The sequence below is a fragment of the Tachyglossus aculeatus genome, chromosome 21, assembly GCF_015852505.1.
Source record: "Tachyglossus aculeatus isolate mTacAcu1 chromosome 21, mTacAcu1.pri, whole genome shotgun sequence".
Taxonomy (NCBI): domain Eukaryota; kingdom Metazoa; phylum Chordata; class Mammalia; order Monotremata; family Tachyglossidae; genus Tachyglossus; species Tachyglossus aculeatus.
The window spans coordinates 78,804,459-78,825,102 of record NC_052086.1 but is presented as its reverse complement, the minus strand read 5'-3'; the positions used below and the strand labels follow the sequence as shown (position 1 = coordinate 78,825,102).

Below are 20,644 nucleotides of genomic sequence, written 5' to 3'. Positions count from 1 at the left end.
AAGCACTCAAATGGAGAGACTGCATCCTTTACTTATGCTGAATGCTCCCAATGGCCTAGTATAGTGTTGAGAACAGAGTAGCAATGAGGCAGTGTGGCTTAGTTGAAAGAGCACAATGTCTGGCAGTCAGAACACCAGGATTCTAATCCCATTTCTGCCACTTGCCAGTTGTGTTACCTTGGGAAACTCAGGGAAACCTGGGAAATTTATCTGTGATGCCTGTTTCGTCTGTAAAATGTGGATCAATTACTTGTTCTCCATACTTCTTAGACAGTGAGCCCCATATAGAGCTAGACTGTGTCTGATCTGATTGTCTCTGAAAGTGGTTTTCTCTACTTACCTGGCAGGGGAGACACCATGATCACATAGGTGGTTTTCCCAGGGTGAGGCTCAGCCATGGCACTGCAGCTGTGCTGACCCCTGCGATTTCCCCAAATACGGGAAACTCAACTGCGTAATTTGTGGTAGCGGGGGACTGTGTTTGCGCTCTCCCCTGTTTTATTTTCTTTTTTTGAAGCAGCGTGGCTTAGTGGAAAGAGCCCGGGCTTTGGAGTCAGAGGTCATGGGTTCAAATCCTGGCTCCACCACTTATCAGCTGTGTGACTTTAGGCAAGTCACTTAACTTCTCTGGGCCTCAGTTACCTCATCTGTAAAATGGAGATGAAGGCTGTAAGCCCACCCGTGGGACAACCCGGTCATCTTGTTAACCTCCCCAGTGCTTAGAACAGTGCTTTGTACATAGTAATAATAGCTTAATAAATGCTATCATAATTATTATTAGTGGAAAGAGCACAGCCCTGGGAGTCAGCTGAACAGAGTTCTAGTCATGGCTCTGCCACTTGCCTGCTGTATGACCTAGATTAAGTCACTTAACTTCTCTGTGCTTCAGTTTCCTAAGCTGTAAAATGAGGATTCAATACCTGTTCTCCCTCCAACTAAGGGAACCTGTCTACCAACTCTGTTACATTGTCCTCCCTGAGCACTTAGTACAGTGTTCTAGTACACTGGTCTAGTTCCCCTTCTAGACTGTGAGCCCACTGTTGGGTAGGGACCATCTCTGTGTGTTGCCGACTTGTACTTCCCAAGCGCTTAGTACAGTGCTGTGCACACAGTAAGCGCTCAATAAATATGATTGGTTGTTCTGTACACAGTAAGTGCTCAAAAAATACTACTGATTAACTGATTAAACTATCAGACCCATGAGAGACAGGTGCTGTGGTCCAACCTGATAGTCTTATATCTATCCCAGTGGTTAGCACAGTGTTTGTTACATAATAAGCACTTGAATACCACAATTGTTATTAGCCTATTAGCAGGTGTTTAATAACTGCAATTGATGATCAGGAGGAGCAGGAGAAAGAGTAGGAGGAAAAGGAGAAAGAAGAGGAGGAGGAGAAGCAAAAACAGGGGGAAATGGATTTAATATAGCTGGAGAAAGCACAATGATAACAGGATAAAATGATTCAGCAAACGGAATTCACCCCCTAGTCTATTTTCTGGTTGTTCCTGTTCTAAAGGAAGATTTGTTATCTTAATCCTTACTATAGATTTGGCCATTGGAAGCCTGACATATGAATGCAGCTTTATTCAGGCAAGTCTTGACTGCACCTTCCTGCAGTAGCTGTCAATCAGAAAGACAACAGATCATTTAGTAACCTTCCTTTGGGAATCAGGAGACTATTTTATGGCAAAATATCCACCTTCCATCAGCTTGACTTAAAGCTGAGCTCCAAAGTGCTGAAATCTGGTAAAAATACCAAAAAAGTTAGCTGGCAAATGAGCTGGCTATCATTAACATCTTTAGGACACAAGAAGATCTTGAAACAAATTTCAGAATCCAGTGTATTTACCCTGTACAGATCTCTCCAATAGATAAGAATATATTTCTTTTTCTCCCACGGTTAAGTTTGAATGGGCAATATTTGTATTCAGTTTGATGAATTCACCATGTCAGTTCCATGTATATGATCTAAAAATGATCTAGATACATTTTTGTAGTAAAAATGAAATGAATTATTAGGAACATGTCACCTTCCTACCTTTCAGTCTGAAACTACATTTTAAATTAGTGGCAGCCTTACTAGAAAGTATTTTCCTTATGATTATTAGTAAGGTCACTCATAACAAACTAATCCAATATTTCTAACAAGTCACTGTCATGTTCTTGAGTAAAGTGACCAGGTGCCTTAACAGAGTAATCCAACTCCTTACTGCCTGCATGGCTTCATGATACATTTTTATGTTTAGCCTTTGAGAATCAACAAATAGCAGCATTGGAATGGCCCTCAGACCCCAAACACCAATTGTGCCAGATATCTGAAACCATATCGTTATCCCTAGCATTTTCTTTAATATTATGCCTAGCACAAACTTGAAACTTGCCTTTCTAAAATTACTCTTAGTGTTTCTCCACTTGGATCCATAGTGTGTTAATTTCTAAGGATGTTGAATGTGCTTGCTCTGTCAGCATTCGATGACTCTTTGGCCTTCTTTTGGATTGCATTATCATTTTTCCACTAGAAAATTCAGTCAAAAGAGCTGCCAAATTCAACAGGACATTGGGGCATGTTAGCCAGGATGTAAATTTGAGTGTTCTGGAAATCCTCTTTCATTTTAGTATCTAGGTCCAGAGAGTTGCTGCCCTGCCTGTCCTCCTTCCTATCAAACCCATCTTCAGAAAGACTATTTCCCTCAGCATTGCAGGGGAGAGGCACAAAGATTTCTGAGCCAAGAAAGAGCAGATGAAATGATTCTGCCAACAGAATTCACCCCTTAGTCTATTTTCTGGTTGTTTCTGTTTTAAAGGAAGATTTGTTACCTTAGTTCCTACTATGGATTCTGCCACTGGGAGCATGACATATGAATCAGCTTTATTTAGACAAGTCCTGACTGTCTGGTTTGCACTCAAAAGCATTGTTTGCAGCCCCTTCATAAGAAGAGACCTGGAAACCAACTCATGATTTTCATTTCTTTGTATGTAACCCCAGGGGAAAACAGGATGCTTTCTGGCAGTAGAGCGGGTCTGAGTCAGTAATTCTTGTGAGTTAGGGTTTCCATTGCATGGACAACTTTTCAGGTGAAACCACCGGTCAGGGGTTTCTTGCGAGGCACATTGAGTTTTATTCTACCCCAATTTTAAAAGATTGCTTCTCTGTGAGACAGCTTGGGACAAAGGCGTAATAAATCCTCAAATCAACACTATTTTTAGCTGTCACCATCTTAGGAAAAAATAAACAGTTGAATAGATCTTTGCCACATAGATTCTTATATTCCTGTCCTTTCAGGTCTTCAAAATAGTGGGAAAATTGGGCAAGCTATCCCTAGGCCTGGTTTCATCATGAAACTGGCTTTACAAGGACGAAGTGTTTCTGGTGTTGGGTGTAAGGGACTTTCATACTTTCCCTATCTCACCTCCGCAACAATCTAAATAAATTTAACTTGTCCATGTTACTTGCCAGTTAAGCATTCCACCCTTGCTAGTGACTAATTGTTTATGGTTGCTAGGTAACATGTCCCCTTCACACCCTCCTCCCCCTTGAATCCATTGGGACCCAGCTCTTTGCCTCACCCAAAGACAGTATGAAGCATGGACTTTGAATGGACTTCCAAAGTGATGAAACAATGCCATCCTGCTCATTTGTAAGACTGGAAGGTCAGTTTCACCTCTCAGCTGAGTGTTACTGCTAAGTTCTCACTGAGATTTACATTGGAAGTGAAGCAAAACCATCATTCTGGTCTTGAAAATAACATCTAATGAATGAAAACTCACTTTTCTTTCCTGCTCTACTGCCAGGGACTGGGAGCAAAGAGGGAAGGCATGTGGCATACTGAAGTGGGAATCACTAGCCATGAGGCAGTGCCTTCATCCCTCGCTCCCTTGCACATTTCTACAACAAAGGCCCCTGGAACCAATGGAAGTCTTGGCAGGTCATTTTCAGTCACTATGTGACATTCCTCCCAGATCAACTAGTATCTCTAATAAAGCATGTTGCTTTATTAGTTGTTTAGTCCAGACTAGAATTCTTTTCTCCAGTGTTTCCTCCAGGAGATTGCTGTGATGCAGAAAATTGCAAGGCTTCCTACTGGAAACTGGAAACTGGTTTGACAACATGGATTAATCACACCCCTTTTCCCTGCATTAAATGTTTGCTCTCCAGACCCGAGTATTATTGTCTTAAAAGAAATCAGTGGAGGCAACTGGAGTCAGCTTTACTAAGTCAAAAAAGAGGATTCTCTATCCTCTGAACCCTCTCTGTGTCCCACAACCAAGAATTTCATTGGAGATGAGTCTCAAATAGCTCAGGGAAATGTGATATGCTGCCTAAAAATATATTGTGTGAATATAAAGCAGATACTGAGCAGGCTTCAGGCTTTAGAAGAATGCATTAACTGTATCAAAAGCAGCACATTTAACTCATTTGTTTGCCTGCATCACAAAAATTTTAAAAAGTGCCGTGCATATGTTGACCTCCTTTAGTGGTACATTCTGAAGTAGTATTTCAAGAAAACACCAAACCAAGGTTTAATTCATCCTCTTGGCTCACTTTATAAGATAAAATAACTTTCCACAATCTCACTTCCTTCTGAATGGAGAATGTGCAATGTTGTCTAAGGACAGTATGAATTTGACTTAGTATGCATGTTTTTTTTCAATACTTTGTGCACATTCAGTGTGGTTACTTTTTTTCTTAGGATATATATATATTTTCCCCCTGAACTTTTCTCAATTGCTTTTTTATCAGGTTTACAAATCAAATCAAGTAGGTATATTGCAGAGCTCTGTGATATTATTTTCTGAGCTTATAGCACAGTGTATTGAATTATGCTTGCTCATGTACTGCTCCTGCTATTCTCTCCATATTGAGAGAGATTGAATGGAGGTCTGTAAATTCACTCGGCTTTCAGCAATACTGGTTAAATCAAGAGCCCTATTCAAGCTTAGAGAAGAGACAGAGCAAGTGTTCATTACACAAATCAATTTGGTCAAAAGCACAGCACAGTGGGCACTCAACCAATGCTCACATAATATTGTCAACTTAATCAAATAATGCCTAGAAGACATTTACAAGCTTCTTTCTCCGAGAAATAACTTGATTGGTGTAGGAGGAAGATACAGCTGGCTCTTCAAAATGGCACATTTTTTTTTATCACTGTTAAAACCTCCTGCACAGGAAAAAAAATGCCTTCAGTAGCGACACAATACTAAATATTCAATAGACTAATGGTGGGAAACATAATGTGCCATTAGTTTCTTATGTGTTGGATTTTTTTAGGACAGAATTGGAGTCGCACACTAAAATGTTTACAGTAGAAACAAAAGCTGTTTACTGCTGCCATTTTTCACTTATGCTTATGCTCTTGGTCCCAGGGGTCAAATACTCCTCAGTACCTAGCAGTCCTGGACAAGCACAGGATGTAATTCAAGGGGATGTTCTCTCATCATTATCTTCTTTAGTGATTTGATGTGCTAAAATGTCTTGCGGACATGTGAAGAGGGAATGAGTTTATCCTCCCTAAACTGATCAGCACAAAGGGTCTGTTGCCTTTATGGTCCTAATCCCTAATATCCAAACTAGACTGAAGTATTCACCTCATTTCCCCCCTGCTGTCCTAAAGCCAAAGAAAGAAGAGGAGTAGCAGAGCCCACAGGAACCAAGATTTCTCCTTTTTCACCAAGAACAAAAAAAACTGGGAGAAGAAAAGAGCAAGAAGCACTGAGAGTAGTTGTACTGAGGAAATTTCAATCAACCAGTCGTATTTATTGAGGGTTTACTGTGTGCAGAGCAGTGTAATAAGCTCTTGAGGGTAAGTAGACATGATTCTTGCCCTCAATAATAATAATAATAATGACATTTATTAAGGGCTTACTATGTGCAAAGCACTGTTTGAAGCACTGGGGAGGTTACAAGGTGATCAGATTGTCCCATGTGGGGCTCACGGTCTTAATCCCCATTTTACAGATGAGGTAACTGAGGCCCAGAGAAGTTAAGCGACTTGCCCAAAATCACACAGCTGACAATTGGCCGAGTCAGGATTTGAACCCATGACCTCTGACTCCAAAGCCCATGCTCTTTCCACTGAGCCACACTGCTTCCCTCCCTCAAACACCATACAATCCAGTCATCTGTGGGGAAGTCATCATTGGGGAAGCAGCGTGGCTCAGTGGAAAGAGCCCGGGCTTTGGAGTCAGAGTTCGTGGGTTCAAATCCCGGCTCTGCCAATTGTCAGCTGTGTGACTTTGGGCAAGTCACTTCACTTCTCTGGGCCTCAGTTACCTCATCTGGAAAATGGGGGTGAAGACTGTGAGCCCCCCCGTGGGGCAACCCGATCACCTTGTAACCTCCCCAGCGCTTAGAACAGTGCTTTGCATATAGTAAGCGCTTAATAAATGCCATCATTATTATTATTATTATTATTATTATCTGTGGAGGCCTCAGGACTGGTAGTAGGGTGGGGTTTGCAAATCATATAGAATCCATTTTCCGGGGGATTTTGAAGTCTTCATTCCTGCAGCAAGTCTGAATTTCTTACTCCCCCTGACCTTCACCCCTGCCCGCTGTTGAGCCAGTGAGGGAGAGCAGAGCTACCAATTAACACAGACAGTAAGAAATGTAGGCTAGAGGGAGGCTGAGGAAGGAGTTTAAATAGGCAGAGAAAGGAAGAAATATTAAGTAGTCTGGCCAGAGGCGCTAATCTTTGCGGGGATGGAAGCAAGCTGTAAACCAGCCATTCTAGGATTGGTCAATGGCTAAATCAGATTTCACCAGGATTAAATGTGAGTGCTCTGAGTTATTCATTGAATTAGCAATGACTATGGAAGAGTGAGGACCACGGTTCTCTATTAAAGCACTTGTGAAGGCACTAAGTGATCTTTACAAGATTAAAGCTCCCGGGTGTTTCTTAACATTTGGAGCATACACAAGTGCTTGGAGGGTCTGTTTATTAAGAAATGTCTGTAGCTAACATTTCACATACCAATAGAGGTTTATATCTGGGCTCAGGCAAGAAATGTCATGGTCGCGGGAGTGCTCTTTTGAGGTTGCTCTATATCACCCGCGTTGGGAGACTGAAAATATCTTTCAGAGGAAAAACGTTCAGCTCTAGGCTGCTAGACCATGCAGAAGCAGCATGGCCTAGTGGAAAGAGCACGGTGCTGGGAATCAGCGGGTTCTGATTCCAGATCTGCCACTTGTCTGCTATGTGACCTTGGGCCAGGAAATTAACTTCTCTATACCTCAGTTACCTCATCTGTAAAATGGGGATTAAGACTGTGAACCCCATGTGAGGCATGGATTGTGTTCTACTTGATTTGCTTGCATCTACCTTAGCTCTTAAAATATTTCTTGACACATAGTAAGGGCTCAACCACTAACACTACAAAAAAAAAAAAAAAGGAAGGCTCACAAATATTTTTGACCAGTAGCAAATTTTTCCTAGTCCCTTTGCCTCTGACCGGCAAGGTTTCCCCGGTCTCAACAAATAAAACGTCAGCCCTTTCACAAAGGCCTTATCTTTTTAAAACCTGTCCTAGCCTCATTCTAGCCCTAGTCCAAGGTTCCGAGCTAATATGCTTGGCTGTTCTTTACCAAGACTTCTTGATAGGAGTGGGAGGCTATAGGATAGAGAGGTAAATAGCCATTTTAAAACTTCTATTTCTGCAGTGCAGTGATCTGCTAATGTGCCCAATTGTTTAATCAAGATATTATCATTAGAAAAACAGCCTCAGCGGAGCAAGAGGAAAGGTAATTTAAACAACAGAGGTAACTTCGACAAATCTTTCAACACTGTTTCTGTATTTGTAGCAGTACTTAATGGAGTCCTTGTGTTTCCTGTATTCTGCGAAAATATATCAAACTCGGGAAAGAGAGTCTCCAATGGCATAATGGACTTTTATTTTACAATGTGACAATGAGCTGTTCCCCATATTTATTCTATGAAAGTACATAAAAAAAGAGAAAAGCAGCAGTAAAGAGCATTTGAAACACTAGAAGAAAAAAAATGCAAGGAAGGCAAGATAAATCAGTGAAAATGAGCATTTTTCTGTTAGCCTGTCACTCCCCATTTTGTATTTCTGAGGTTTGCTTCCTCATTTTCCTTTTTGTTCAAAAACCTACAATGCTGTGCAAATGTATTTTACGCGTATGTATTCATATATGCATGCTCACACATATTTGTATGTCTACTTATGCTGCCAAAAATGATTAATTAGGCACAGTATGTTTTTATCAAAGAAAACAACACAAAGATTCCTACAAAGTAGTTTGCCAAAAGATGATTAATTTTAATTTTCACATGAATGACAAAATACTATTAATCATTTAATATGTTTAATCATAATCTCAGTAATTCCTAATTAGATTTATTAAACTGAAACATTCTGCAGTTGTGTCAAAATCCAAATGTGAGACCTCTTTTCTAAAACTCCAACGGACTATTTACATTTGCAGTTATGTAGGAGTTTCCATCTAAGAAATTTGGCTCGCTCCTATGACAAATTAGCATGGTTTCCATTTTACCAAGGGCAAAATTTGTGCTACCTGATTATCAGCATAATGATAAGAAAAAGGAAATGAAGAAGAATTGTGGTATTTGGTAAGTGGTTACTATATGCCAATCACTATACTAAGCCCTGGGGGTAGATGCAAGTTAATTAGGTCAAAGTCCCTATCCCACATAGGGCTCATAGTAATAATAATAATGGTATTTGTTAAGTGCTTACTATGTGCTGAGCACTGTTCTAAGTGCTGGGGTAGATACAAGGAAATCAGGTTGTCCCACATGGGACTCACAATCTTAATCCCCATTTTACAGATGAGGTAACTGAGGCACAGAGAAGTCAAGTGACTTGCCCAAGATCACATAGATGATCAGTGGTGGAGCTGGTATTAGAACCCACGACCTCTGACTCCCGAGCCTGTGGTCTTTCCACTAAGCCATGCTGCTTTAAGTCACGTGCAGAAGGAAGCTAGGAATCTAAGAGCATGTGATTACTTTCCATTTTTCTTAATTAATTAATTAATTATGGCATTTGTTAGGCGCTTACTATGTGCAAAGCACTGTTCTAAGTGCTGGGGAGGATACAAGGTGATCAGGTTGTCCCACGTAGGGCTCACAATCTTAATCCCCATTTTATAGGTGAGGTAACTGAGGCACAGAGAAGTTAAGTGACTTGCCTGAAAGGTGTTATCTCCACATCTAGGAAGCAGCTTGACTTGATGGAAAGAGGCCATCTGAAAGTCAGAGGACCTGGGTTCTAATTATGGCTCTGCAATTTGTCTGCTGTGTGGCCTTGGGCAATTATTTTTTATTATTCTTTTCTACCGTATTTGTTAAGTGCTTACTATGTTCCAGACACTGTACTAAGCACTGGGGTGGATAAAATGTAATCAAGTTGGACACAGTCCATGTCCCACATGGGGCTCACCGTCTTAATCCCCATTTTACAGATGAGTTAACTGAGGTTTAATGAAGTTAAGTGATTTGCCCAAAGTCACACAGAAGACAGGTGGTAGAGCTGGGATTACAACCTAAGTCTTCTGACTCCCAGACATGTGCTCTTTCCACTTGGCCACCCTTTTTTGCCAAACTCTCCTCGGGGTTTTAACTTCAGAAGAGTTTGGATATGGTCAGAGTTGTGGGCTGTCAAACTTGAAAGATGTGGGAGCCCTAGGCAGTCGATAGGGTTTGAGTAAGAGATCGGTGGTGGGAGAGATGAGATCAAGGCACAAGAGAGGAGTGAAGGATGTAAACTGGGAGGGGAACCAGAAGGTCTTGGGTTCTAATTTTGGCTCTGCCACTTGTCTGCTATGTGACAGCTCAGTGGAAAGAGCACGGGCTTTGGAGTCAGAGGTCATGGGTTCAAATCCCAGCTCCACCAACTGTCAGCTGTGTGACTTCGGGCCAGTCACTTAACTTCTCTGTGCCTCAGTTGCCTCATCTGTAAAACGGAGATTAAAACTGTGAGTCCCCTGTGGGACAACCTGATGACCTTGTAACCTCCCCAGTGCTTAGAACAGTGCTTTGCACATAGTAAGCGCTTAACAAATGCCATCATTATTATTATTCTCTGCGCCTCAGTTACCTCATCTGTAAAATGAGGATTGAGATTGTGAGCCCCACAGGGGACAGGGACTTTGTCCAACCCAAATTGCCTGTATTCACCCCAGCACTTAGTACAGTGCCTGGCACATACTAAGTACTTAACAAATACCATAATTATTATTATTTTTAGTGGAAGAGAGAGTGAGTGGGCAGGGATTGTCTCTCTTTGTTGCTACATTGTACTTTTCAAGCATTTAGTACAGTGCTCTGCACGCAGTGAGTGCTCAATAAATATGACTGAATGAATGAATGGTAGGGAGAGATGGTGGAGAGAGTGCCTTGAAGCCAATGTAGAAATGAACGAGCTTGATGTAGAGATGAATGGGGAAACTACTGGAGATTTTTGAATGTCATTTTAGAAATGTGATCAGAGCGGTAGGTGCTGCATGAACTGGGAAGAACAGACACTTGAGGAAGGAAAACTAGCAATGAAGCTGATGAAGTAGTAAAGCAAGGTTACGACAAGTATCTGAACCAGCGAAGGGCTCATGTCAAGTGAGAAGAAGAAACAGATCCTGGGAATATTGTGGAGGAATATGGGGTTTGAAAGAGAAGGAGTTTAGGATAATGCTGAGGTTGTGTGCCTCAGACACAGGGAAGAAGACACTGTAATGGGAAAGTTAGGTGGAGGAAAGGATTTGGGAGTGAAGATGAGGAGTTTAGATTTGGACGTAATGAGCTTGAGGAGCTGGAGGGATATCCATGTAGAAATGTCTTGGAGGCAAAGTCAGGAGGAAATATAAGATTGCAGAGAATAAGAAAGTTGAGATGATAGTTGAAGCAAGGGCGTGGATGATTTCCCCAAGGCAGTGAGTATAAATTAAGAGAAGGAGACCTAGAACAGAACATAATGAATCAAATGGTTAGCAGGTGGGAGGCAAAGGAGTTGTGGGCTAGAGAAGTAAGAGGAGAACTGTATCAGAAAAGAAAAGCTAGATAGCTTTTTCCAGGAGAAGGTACTGACCGCAGTGTAGAATGCAGCTGAAAGTTCAAGGAGAATTAGGATAGGAGAGAGTCTGTGAGATTTGGCACAGAAAACATCATTGGTCACTTTGGAAAGAGCACTCTCAGGGGAGTGAAGAGAATAGAATTTGGATTATAGAGGGTCAAAAGAGGAGTTGGAGGAGAGGAAGCAGAGGCAGCGGGCAAACACAGCTGGTTATGTCTTTGGCTGAAAAAACACACCAATAGGTTTGGGTTTGTCTGGACAACTTGGTCTCTTTTCCCTAGTTCTTGTATCCAGGATGATGTCTAGGCCAATGAGCTTTTATAATTCCTTAATTTGGGGGAAGGAGGGGAAAGGACAAACAATACAATTAAACTAAAAATGTGCCTGTCCACTGTCCTTTAGAAATCAGTGACTGCTTTCTTTGTGTTTTCCCTCTGTTCTTAGCTCTGCTGTGTTTTGGTGAGAATGCTGTGGAATCCTTCATGGTCACAAACATGATGAGCTCAAATCTGTAATTATTTAGAACATATTTAACTTCATTTTGTTTTAATTCTTCTTTTAGCAGACAGACGATGCAGCACAGACTGATGGTCAGCCCCAGACACAATCTTCTGAAAACACAGAAAACAAATCACAGCCAAAGCGGCTTCACGTCTCAAATATTCCCTTCAGATTCCGGGATCCAGACCTCAGACAAATGTTTGGTGTAAGTTCCATTTTCTGTCTCTTTGCTTTCATTTTCACAATTATAGGGAAACACTTTGTTTCCCCCTAAGCACTTTGTGTAATCTGTGCTTGAGTAGTTCACTCATAGATGCTGTAAGACCATCCAGATCCCTTTGTCATTTAATTACACATGTCTCCTGATCATTTGTACAGCCAACCCATTTCTAAAGGAACAGTTTTTGATCAAAAGCAATAATGAGCAACAAAGCATTATATTCAAAATCCTCACAATTGCTAGTACCTTTACAAAACTGGTACCATATGGATATGACTTGATTCTTAAATGGTGGTATATTCTATGTGAACATATGCAAAATATTTACCACATTATACATTGACTATGGCAAATTCTTGTTTAAATATTTGAGAGCCTTCTAATATAGTGTCTTCATTTGTATCCCAGTAGCACAGCAATTTCTTAATGGAATTAAAATTGATTCATTGAAGGCTGGGCTTTGCATAAAATTACAGATCTTAAAGAATAATGATGTAGAATCTACAAAAAGTACATAAAATAGTCCTAAAATTTGCTCAAATGTTAGCTAGTGTATAACCCAGCCTGTATAGGTAAAGATGCTTTCCATATATTTCATGATATCCATGGGAGATCATTAGTAGTACTAATGGTAGTAGTAATGGTAATTATTAAGCACTTACTGTGTGCAGAGCACTCTACTTAGTGCTGAGAAAGAATAGACAGGTGATAATTAGACATAGTTCCTGTCCCTCATGGTGCTCATAATCTAAAATAAGAAGAGGCAGAGGGGACTGGTAACAGGTATAAATGGAGAGAAAGAAACAAAAACTAAGACAACATAAAGGCATATACAAATGAACAAAATAAAACTAAGAATCTGTAGGGTACTGTGGCTAGAGGAGCAAAATTCCAGGCACCTCGCCTCTCAGAGTTTACAATCACAGCTGCAGGGCAGTGACTGCTTATAAGAAACATCCTCCACAGCTTTCCTGAATTTGGGATGAATCAACCCAACCCACTTTTCTGAACATAGAGACAGTAGTCCATCATATTATTTAGAAGACCACTTGGCTCTCTCCTTAGGGAAGGAAACGGAAAATGCCAACCTCTCTTCTTGTGCCTGGGGAAAATATTATCATCCAGTCCAACACAAGCCTGAAATCATTATGACCATCAGTCAACCAATCAGTCAATGGAATTTATTGAGGGCTTACTGTGTGCAGAGTGCTGTATTAAGCACTTGGGAAACCACAGTACAATAGCATTTTAGTAGACACAATCCTTGCCCACAAGGAGCTCACAATCTGCAGGAGAAGTTTACAGTCTTCTAGAATAATTCGGCAGACTCTTGGCACCCTGATAAAGGCATCTTTCACAAAGCCCTTGGAAGAGTACAGTATGACAGAGTTGGTAGACGTGTTCACAGCCCACAGTCAGCTTACAGTCTAGAGGGACTACTACTCCTGACAATCAGGAGCACCAATGATATTTATGACACTCATTTCTCTTTTCATCCTGACACATCCCTGAAAAGGAAGTAGTCAAGCCTGAGACAGATTAACACAGGGGCTCTTGGGACTTAAACCCAGGGACCCCATATTGAGGCTTCCTTCCCCCCACCAAACACCACATAGTGTGACCACCCCCCACCCCCAGTTGTGCAAGCTGCTATTACTACTCCAATCTCCATCCTTGCCAAAAGGCACCCTCAAGAAAGGCCAAAAGGAGGAAGCTTTAATTATGATATTTGTTAAGTGCTTACTATGTATCAAGCACTGTGCTAAGTGCTTTTCTTCCTGTCATTCCTCCTCCCATGTTGGAGCTCCTTCCCCTTCCTGCAGCTTTAGTCTGTTACCAGAGGTAGATGTAACATTACACAGGGAGCCCTAGGCTTGTCAACCTGGCTTAGATGATCCCCAGCTCAACTTCAAGAAGTTGGGAAGGGGAGAGAGTTTAGAGACCTGCAGGGAGGGGCTCAGAATCATCCTCTCCCACAGCCTCTTCTCCCCTTCCCCCTCCACAAAAATCTCTTGGTGCCAAAGGAACTAACCCTTACACAACCACATCAGCTGTGAGCTGAGAAAGCACCTGCCCCAGAGCCAAAATGCTGCTCATCCTATCAGTGAACAAGTGAAAGAGGGGATTGATGGGGAATTAATAATAATAATAATAATGATGATGGCATTTGTTAAGAGCTTACTATGTGCAAAGCACTGTTCTAAGTGCTGGGTGGGGGGGGGGGGTGATCAGGTTGTCCCACCTGGGGCTCACAGTCTTAATCCCCATTTTGCAGATGAGGTAACTGAGGCACAGAGAAGTTAAGTGACTTACCCAAAGTCACACAGCTGACAAGTGACAGAGCCGGGATTAGAACCCGTGACCTCTGGCTCGCAAGCCCATGCTCTATGAACTGAGACACGTTGCTTCCCTAATTATTGGCAATTGAATTAGAATTGCTAATTAGAATTGAATTGAATAGAATTAGCAATTGTTAATGGAACAACATCTGGGAATGGAATGACATCTCACACCGGAAGAGTGGCATGGTGTAAGGCCCAGCGTGGGGATGAAGAAAATTCCCCAATGGGTGCAAATCCATGGATTCAGTTCCAATGTAGTCACCTTTAGCATTGTGTCATGACATCACGTATGATGTGGTGAGCCCCCCACAAAATGGACTAGCCCGATACTGATGTAAGAATTAATTTGGCCCTGGAGTGGGCTGATCATTTTCCCACCTCCAGGTATTTATTAACCCTGTCTGTTCTTCCCTGCAATAATAATGTGTCTCCAGTTAGAGGGGAGAGTGTGTGGGTCAGCCTCCTTTGACGATATCTCACTAGAAATGACAGGGAAGACCTCAGGATAGGCTAGTTTATTTTATTAGTCTTTCTTTTCTTTATGGCTAAAAAACACCTATGCACCTAAAAATTCATTCAAAAACAGTACTGGGGAAATTGTTAGGTATTTTTCATGATCCTTTCTCATTTGAAACGTAAGCTTTACTTGAAGCCTCCATTCCCTTTCAAGGCAAGGTGGAACTAAGGTGATTCAGGGGATTGCTGTTATTTTAAGAGCAATACTTCCAAAGGAGAAATGAAATAGGAGTTGAGGATATGGGGCTCTCTAGGACTTTATTGCAACCAAGAGGTTTCTGAAGCTAAAAACTAGTTTAATTTGGAATTTGGAATTCTGACCATCTCCCCACCCAGTTGGAAATTGACTTGAGATCCATAGCTGGGCAAGGGCATTCTCACACCGTCATCCCCTGACGCTGGGGAGCTCTTTCTTAGTTACTACAAGGTCAGCCTACTTAGAAAGAATGGGGGAAGCAAGAACTCTGCATGTTCACCAAGATATATATATATATATGACCTGTGGCTACGCCCCAGGTGCTTCTCACCAAACCTCTCTATTGGCCACTTACTCTTCAGTCAGCCAGTTTTCTCAAAGTGAAACCCACATTCATATAAACCAATTATAGTTCAAACACTGGAGGGTTTGCCTTTATAATATAATGGTGGTAACAAACCCAGACTAATTAGAAAGTACTTTCAGCTGAGTGAATAAAGCCCAACGGGTAACATAAGTAAAGCTGGTTTCCTTAGAAATCTCAAAATATTTTAATATGTTAAATAGGATTCTATTTCTGGTCTCACATCAGACATTGCGAAACGATGAAGAGCTGAAATATCAGCTTCCTCTCATTTCCCTAGCCTGTACAGTAGGATTTGTTAAGCACTTAATATGTACCAGGCCAGTTCTAAGCGCTGGGGTAGATACAAGGTAATCAGGTTGGACACAGTCCAAGGACCACATGGGGCTCATAGTCTTAATTCCCATTTTACAGGTGAGGTAACTGAGGCACAGAAAATAATAATATCCCCCTCTCCATCCCCCCCATCTTACCTCCTTCCCTTCCCCACAGCACCTGTATATATGTATATATGTTTGTACATATTTATTACTCTATTTATTTTACTTGTACATTTCTATTCTATTTATTTTATTTTGTTAATATGTTTGGTTTGGTTCTCTGTCTCCTCCTTCTAGACTGTGAGCCCACTGTTGGGTAGGGACTGTCTCTACATGTTGCCAACTTGTACTTCCCAAGTACTTAGTACAGTGCTGTGTACACAGTAAGTGCTCAATAAATACGATTGATTGATTAATAATGGTATTTGTTAAGCACTTACTATGTGTCAGACACTGTACTACAGCACTGGGGTAGACACAAGCAAGTCGTGTTGGACACAGTCCCTGTCCGACGGGGCTCACGGTCTCAATCCCCATTTTAGAGATGAGTTAACTGAGGCCCAGGGAAGTAAAGTGACTTGCCCAAGGTCACACAGCAGATAAGTGAAGGAGCTAGGATTAGAACCCATGACCTTCTGACTCCTAGGCCCGTTCTCTAACCATTAGACAGCACTGCCTCTCTATTTGTTCAGCTTCTTTGAGCAGGGACAATCCCATCTCTCTGAGGTTTTTCCAGCAGGTCACTCCACTTCAGATCCTGTTTCTCAGCTACACGCTGTTGTTAGTACAGTAACACAACATGACACGATTTTGTTATACGTCACGAGTGCCTTAATAAAGAATGTAGTTAGGTCCAAAATAAGGTGTGGGGCCTAGTGGATAGAGCACGGGCCTGAGAGTTGGAAGGACCTGGGTTCTAATCCTGTCAACCACTCTCATTCATTCATACAATAGTATTTATTGAGAGCTCACTGTGTGCAGAGAGCACTGTACTAAGCATTTGGGAGAATACAGCATAGCCGTAAGCAGACACATTCCCTGATCAAAATGAGCCACTTGCCTGCTGTGTGTTCTCAGGCAAGTCACTTCACTTCTCTGTGCTTCAGGTACCTCATTTGTAAAAAATGGGGATTAAAACCGTGAGCCAACTTAATTTTCTTGTATCCACCCCAGTGCTTGGTAAAGTGCTTGGCACAAAGTGAGCACTAATGAATGCCACTATAAAGGTGCCTCAGTTAATGAGGAACATGGGAACAGACTGAGTGGCTTTAATGTAAGTAGTCACACCAGCAGGGCAGGGACAGCAGTATTTGCTGCCATGCCAACTGAAGTCTTCTTTGAAGTAAGCTTCTCTCTGGCAATGAACCAGCAGACACATTTCCTGCATGAATTACTAGGGGATTGTCAGGGGGGCCACACCCTCCCCCTGTTCTATTCCTGGTCCTCCTTCCAGTTCTCCCAGTTCTTCAGCACTTCAGTCCCCTCCTTCCTAAACCTCAAAGTAGTATGGCCGAGTGGACAGAACATCAGTCTGTGAGTCAGAAGGACCTGGGTTCTAATTCCAGCTCTGCTACTACTTGTCTGATGTGTGGCTTTGGGGAAGATACTTAACTTCTCTGTGCCTCAGTTGCCTTATCTGTAAAATGGGGACCAAGACCGTGATCCACATGTGGGACATGGACTGTGTCCAGCCTGATTAGCTTGTATCTACCGCAGCATTTAATATAGTGCCTGGAACATAGTATGCACTTAACAAATACAATAAAAAAAAATCCTGCTGATTCACTTCCATTACCATAGCTCTAAAATGAGAAAATCATCTTTCTTTTTTAAACCAAAACACAGACAACCTTTCTTCACATAGTCCTCATATAGCTAGGAGTGAAGCTAAAACAGTCTGTTGAAGAGGCCCTTGGTCTCCAGTAAAATGATTTGAAATGCTACTGTAAAATAACATTTTGCTTTTGGATGAAACCTGCATGTCTTTCTATTCAATTCTGTGACCTCAAGGGGTCCAAGAGATATTCATCTGAGGTCCTGGATTCCCATCCCACTCAATTCCAATACCTGCATTTCATACAGTGGTATACATTTCTCACATGTGCACTCTAAAATAAGCAAGTCTCATTCATAAGAGGCACCGCCCCCACCCCTCTCCCCCTGCACTGGCCCCCGCCAGCTCCCCCCCATTCAACCCCTTCACCCCCTCACCGCACACCCTCCCCACAGCCTCAGCTAAGTGTGGCCCGTGGAACCTTTGCCCCACCTTGGAGAAGCTTCCCTTCATTACTGACCTGTCCCTGTCCCTTACCCAGTCACTGCTCCTCCTTGCCATCACTGAAATCCGGATTTCCTCAGGTGACCCAGCTTCCCCTACTGATCTCTCTAGAGGAAACCTCATCTTTTCCCACTCCCCCAGACTCACGGGGAAAGAAGGAGGGGTCAGCTTCCTTCTCATTCCCCATTGCTCCTTTCGCAGTATCCCAGCTCCTCCATTCCTCTCTTTCCCTTCCTTTAAAGTCCATATCATCTGCCTTTACCACCCTCTCCAATTACTAGTCATAGTCATTACTGCCCCCCGGGCCCCACCTCCAAATTTCTGAACCATTTTGATACCTTCCTCACATTCCTTCTCCCATTCTTCATCCCTACATTAATCCTTGAGGACTTCAATATTCATGTGGACATTCCCAGTGATCCTTCCACTGTCTGGCTACTCTCACTCCTTTACTCCAGTGACCACCCGCTCCACCCCACCTCACAGTCTCACCAACCTGAGCGCGCAAGATCATTTTATAATCTCCAGTAGCTGCTCAATCTCTACCCTCACCAATTCTGAAATTTCTCTGTCTGACCACAACCTCCTCACCAGTTCTCCTTCCCATACACCACTCCCCGACCACAAATCTGTCCTGTTGCCCCATAGAGACCTCTGTTCTTTGACCCCTTCCAGTATTCTACAGTCATCCATATGGTCTCCATACCCAAACACAAATTGACACAGTCAACACTACCATCTCCACTGAACTGAACTCCCTTTCTTCCCTTACACCTGATGTCTCTACTTTCTATCCTCCAATTTTCTCTAATATCCCCTCCCACCTGATTTCCACCCACTTCACTCCACAGAAATAGCCCTCTCCAAGGTAACCAGCGGCCTTCTGCTCACCAAATATGACAGCTTCTACTTCATTCTAATCCTTCTGGACCACTCAGCCACCTTTGATACCTTAGACCACCCCTATCTCCTTGAAACTTTATCCCATCTTGACACTGTCCTCTCTTGGTTCTCCTATCTCTATGACTGCTCCTACTCATTCTCTTCTACTGGCTCATCATTTTCCTCTCACCCTCTGATAGCAGAGGTCCCACAAGGCTCAGGTCTAGTCCCCTTCTACTCTCCCTCTACACTCATTCACTCCCATGACTTCAATTACCTATCTCTTTGCAGATGATTCTCAAATCTACAACTCTAGCCCTGACCTCTCTCCTTCCCAGAAATCTCACATTTCCTCCTTCCTTCAAGACTTATGTACTGGATATCCTGCTGACACCTCAAATTAAAAACTTCCAAAACCTGAATCCTTATCTTCCCACCCAAACCATGTCTTCCCCATCTTTCCCACTACTGCAGCCAACACCACTATCCTCTCTACCTCATGAGCCTGTAACCTTGTCCTTGTCCTCAAATCATATCTCTCATTCCACCCACCTATTCAGTCTGTCACCAAATCCTGTCAGTTCTATCTTCACAACATTGCTAAAATCCTCCATTTCCTCTCCATCCAGACTGCTAATGTGGTGATCCAAGTACTTATCCTGTCCCGCTCTGACTAACTGCATCAGCCTCCTTGCCGACCTCCCAGCCTCCTGTCTCTCCCCACTCCAATCCATACTTCACTCTGCTTCATAAATCATTAAACAACACAAACGTTCAATTCATGTCTCTGCATTTCTCAAAAACTTCCAGTGGTTGCACATCCATTTCTGCATCAAACAGAAACTCCTTACCATTGGCTTTAAAGCACTCAATAAATTCGCCTCATCCCACCTGCATGGCTCAGTGGAAAGAGTGCTAGCTTTGGAGTCAGAGGTCATGGGTTTGAATCCCCACTCTGCCAATTGTCAGCTGTGTGACTTTGAGCAAGTCACTTAACTTCTCTGTGCCTCAGTTCCCTCATCTGTACAGTGGGGATTAAGACTGTGAGCCCCCTGTGGGACAACCTGATCACCTTGTAACCTTCCCAGCACTTAGAACAGTGCCATGCACATAGTAAGCACTTAATAAATGCCATTATTATAAGAGAAGCAGCGTGGCTCAATGGAAGGAGCACGGGCTTTGGAGTCAGAGGTCATGGGTTCAAATCCTGGCTCCACCAATTGTCAGCTGTGTGACCAGGCAAGTCACTTCACTTCTCTGGGCCTTAGTTACCTCATCTGTAAAATGGGTATTAAGACTGTGGGCCCCATGTGGGACAACCTGATCACCTTGTAACCTCTCCAGCGCTTGGAACAGTGCTTTGCACATAGTAAACACTTAATAAATGTCATCATTATTATTATTACAGCCTAGCCCTCACACTCCACTCCTCTAGCACCAGCTTATTCACTGTGCCCCAATCTCATCTATCTCACTCCTGACACCTTTCCCATGTCCTCCTTCTAGTCTGAAACTCCCTCTCCCTCCATATATGCCAGACCACCACTCTCTCCACCTTTAAAACACTACTAAAGTCACATCTGCTATCCTTCTTCTCCGATTAAGCCCTCCTTTTCCCTGGCTCACTCTCCCTTCTGCATCAACTGTGCTCTTCAATCTGTGACTTTTGGACAGTTGATATTCACCCCACCCCCAATCTCACAGCACGTATGTACATATCTTTAAATTATATATTATAAATTACTTATCTATTCATATTAGTGTATATCTCCCCTATAGACTCTAAGCTTGTTGTGGGCAGGGAATGTGTCTGCTAATTCTGTTGTATTGTATTCTTTCCCCAGCACTTAGAGCAGTGCTCTGCACATACTAAAAGCTCAATAAACTTGATTGATTGATTGACTGATAATGAATGCCATGTCTTTAGAAAGTGGAGTTTATGTTGCCTTATCAATTGGGAATGCTGCATTTCAAA

At 42.5% G+C, this 20,644-nt stretch overlaps 1 protein-coding gene and 1 non-coding gene across 17 annotated transcripts in view; both read left to right on the top strand.

Moving 5' to 3' along the window:
• Positions 1–20,644, top strand: part of RBFOX1 (RNA binding fox-1 homolog 1) — a 2,849,206-nt gene that overhangs the window by 2,690,134 nt on the left and 138,428 nt on the right. For all 16 annotated transcript variants that reach the window (XM_038762608.1, XM_038762609.1, XM_038762601.1 and 13 more), the window contains one exon: positions 11,613–11,756. In XM_038762608.1, the coding sequence (XP_038618536.1) occupies positions 11,613–11,756 (144 nt within the window). The remainder of the gene's footprint in view (positions 1–11,612; positions 11,757–20,644) is intronic.
• Positions 333–496, top strand: LOC119942974. The gene has a single exon (XR_005455465.1). It is a non-coding gene; the product is annotated as a U1 spliceosomal RNA (small nuclear RNA).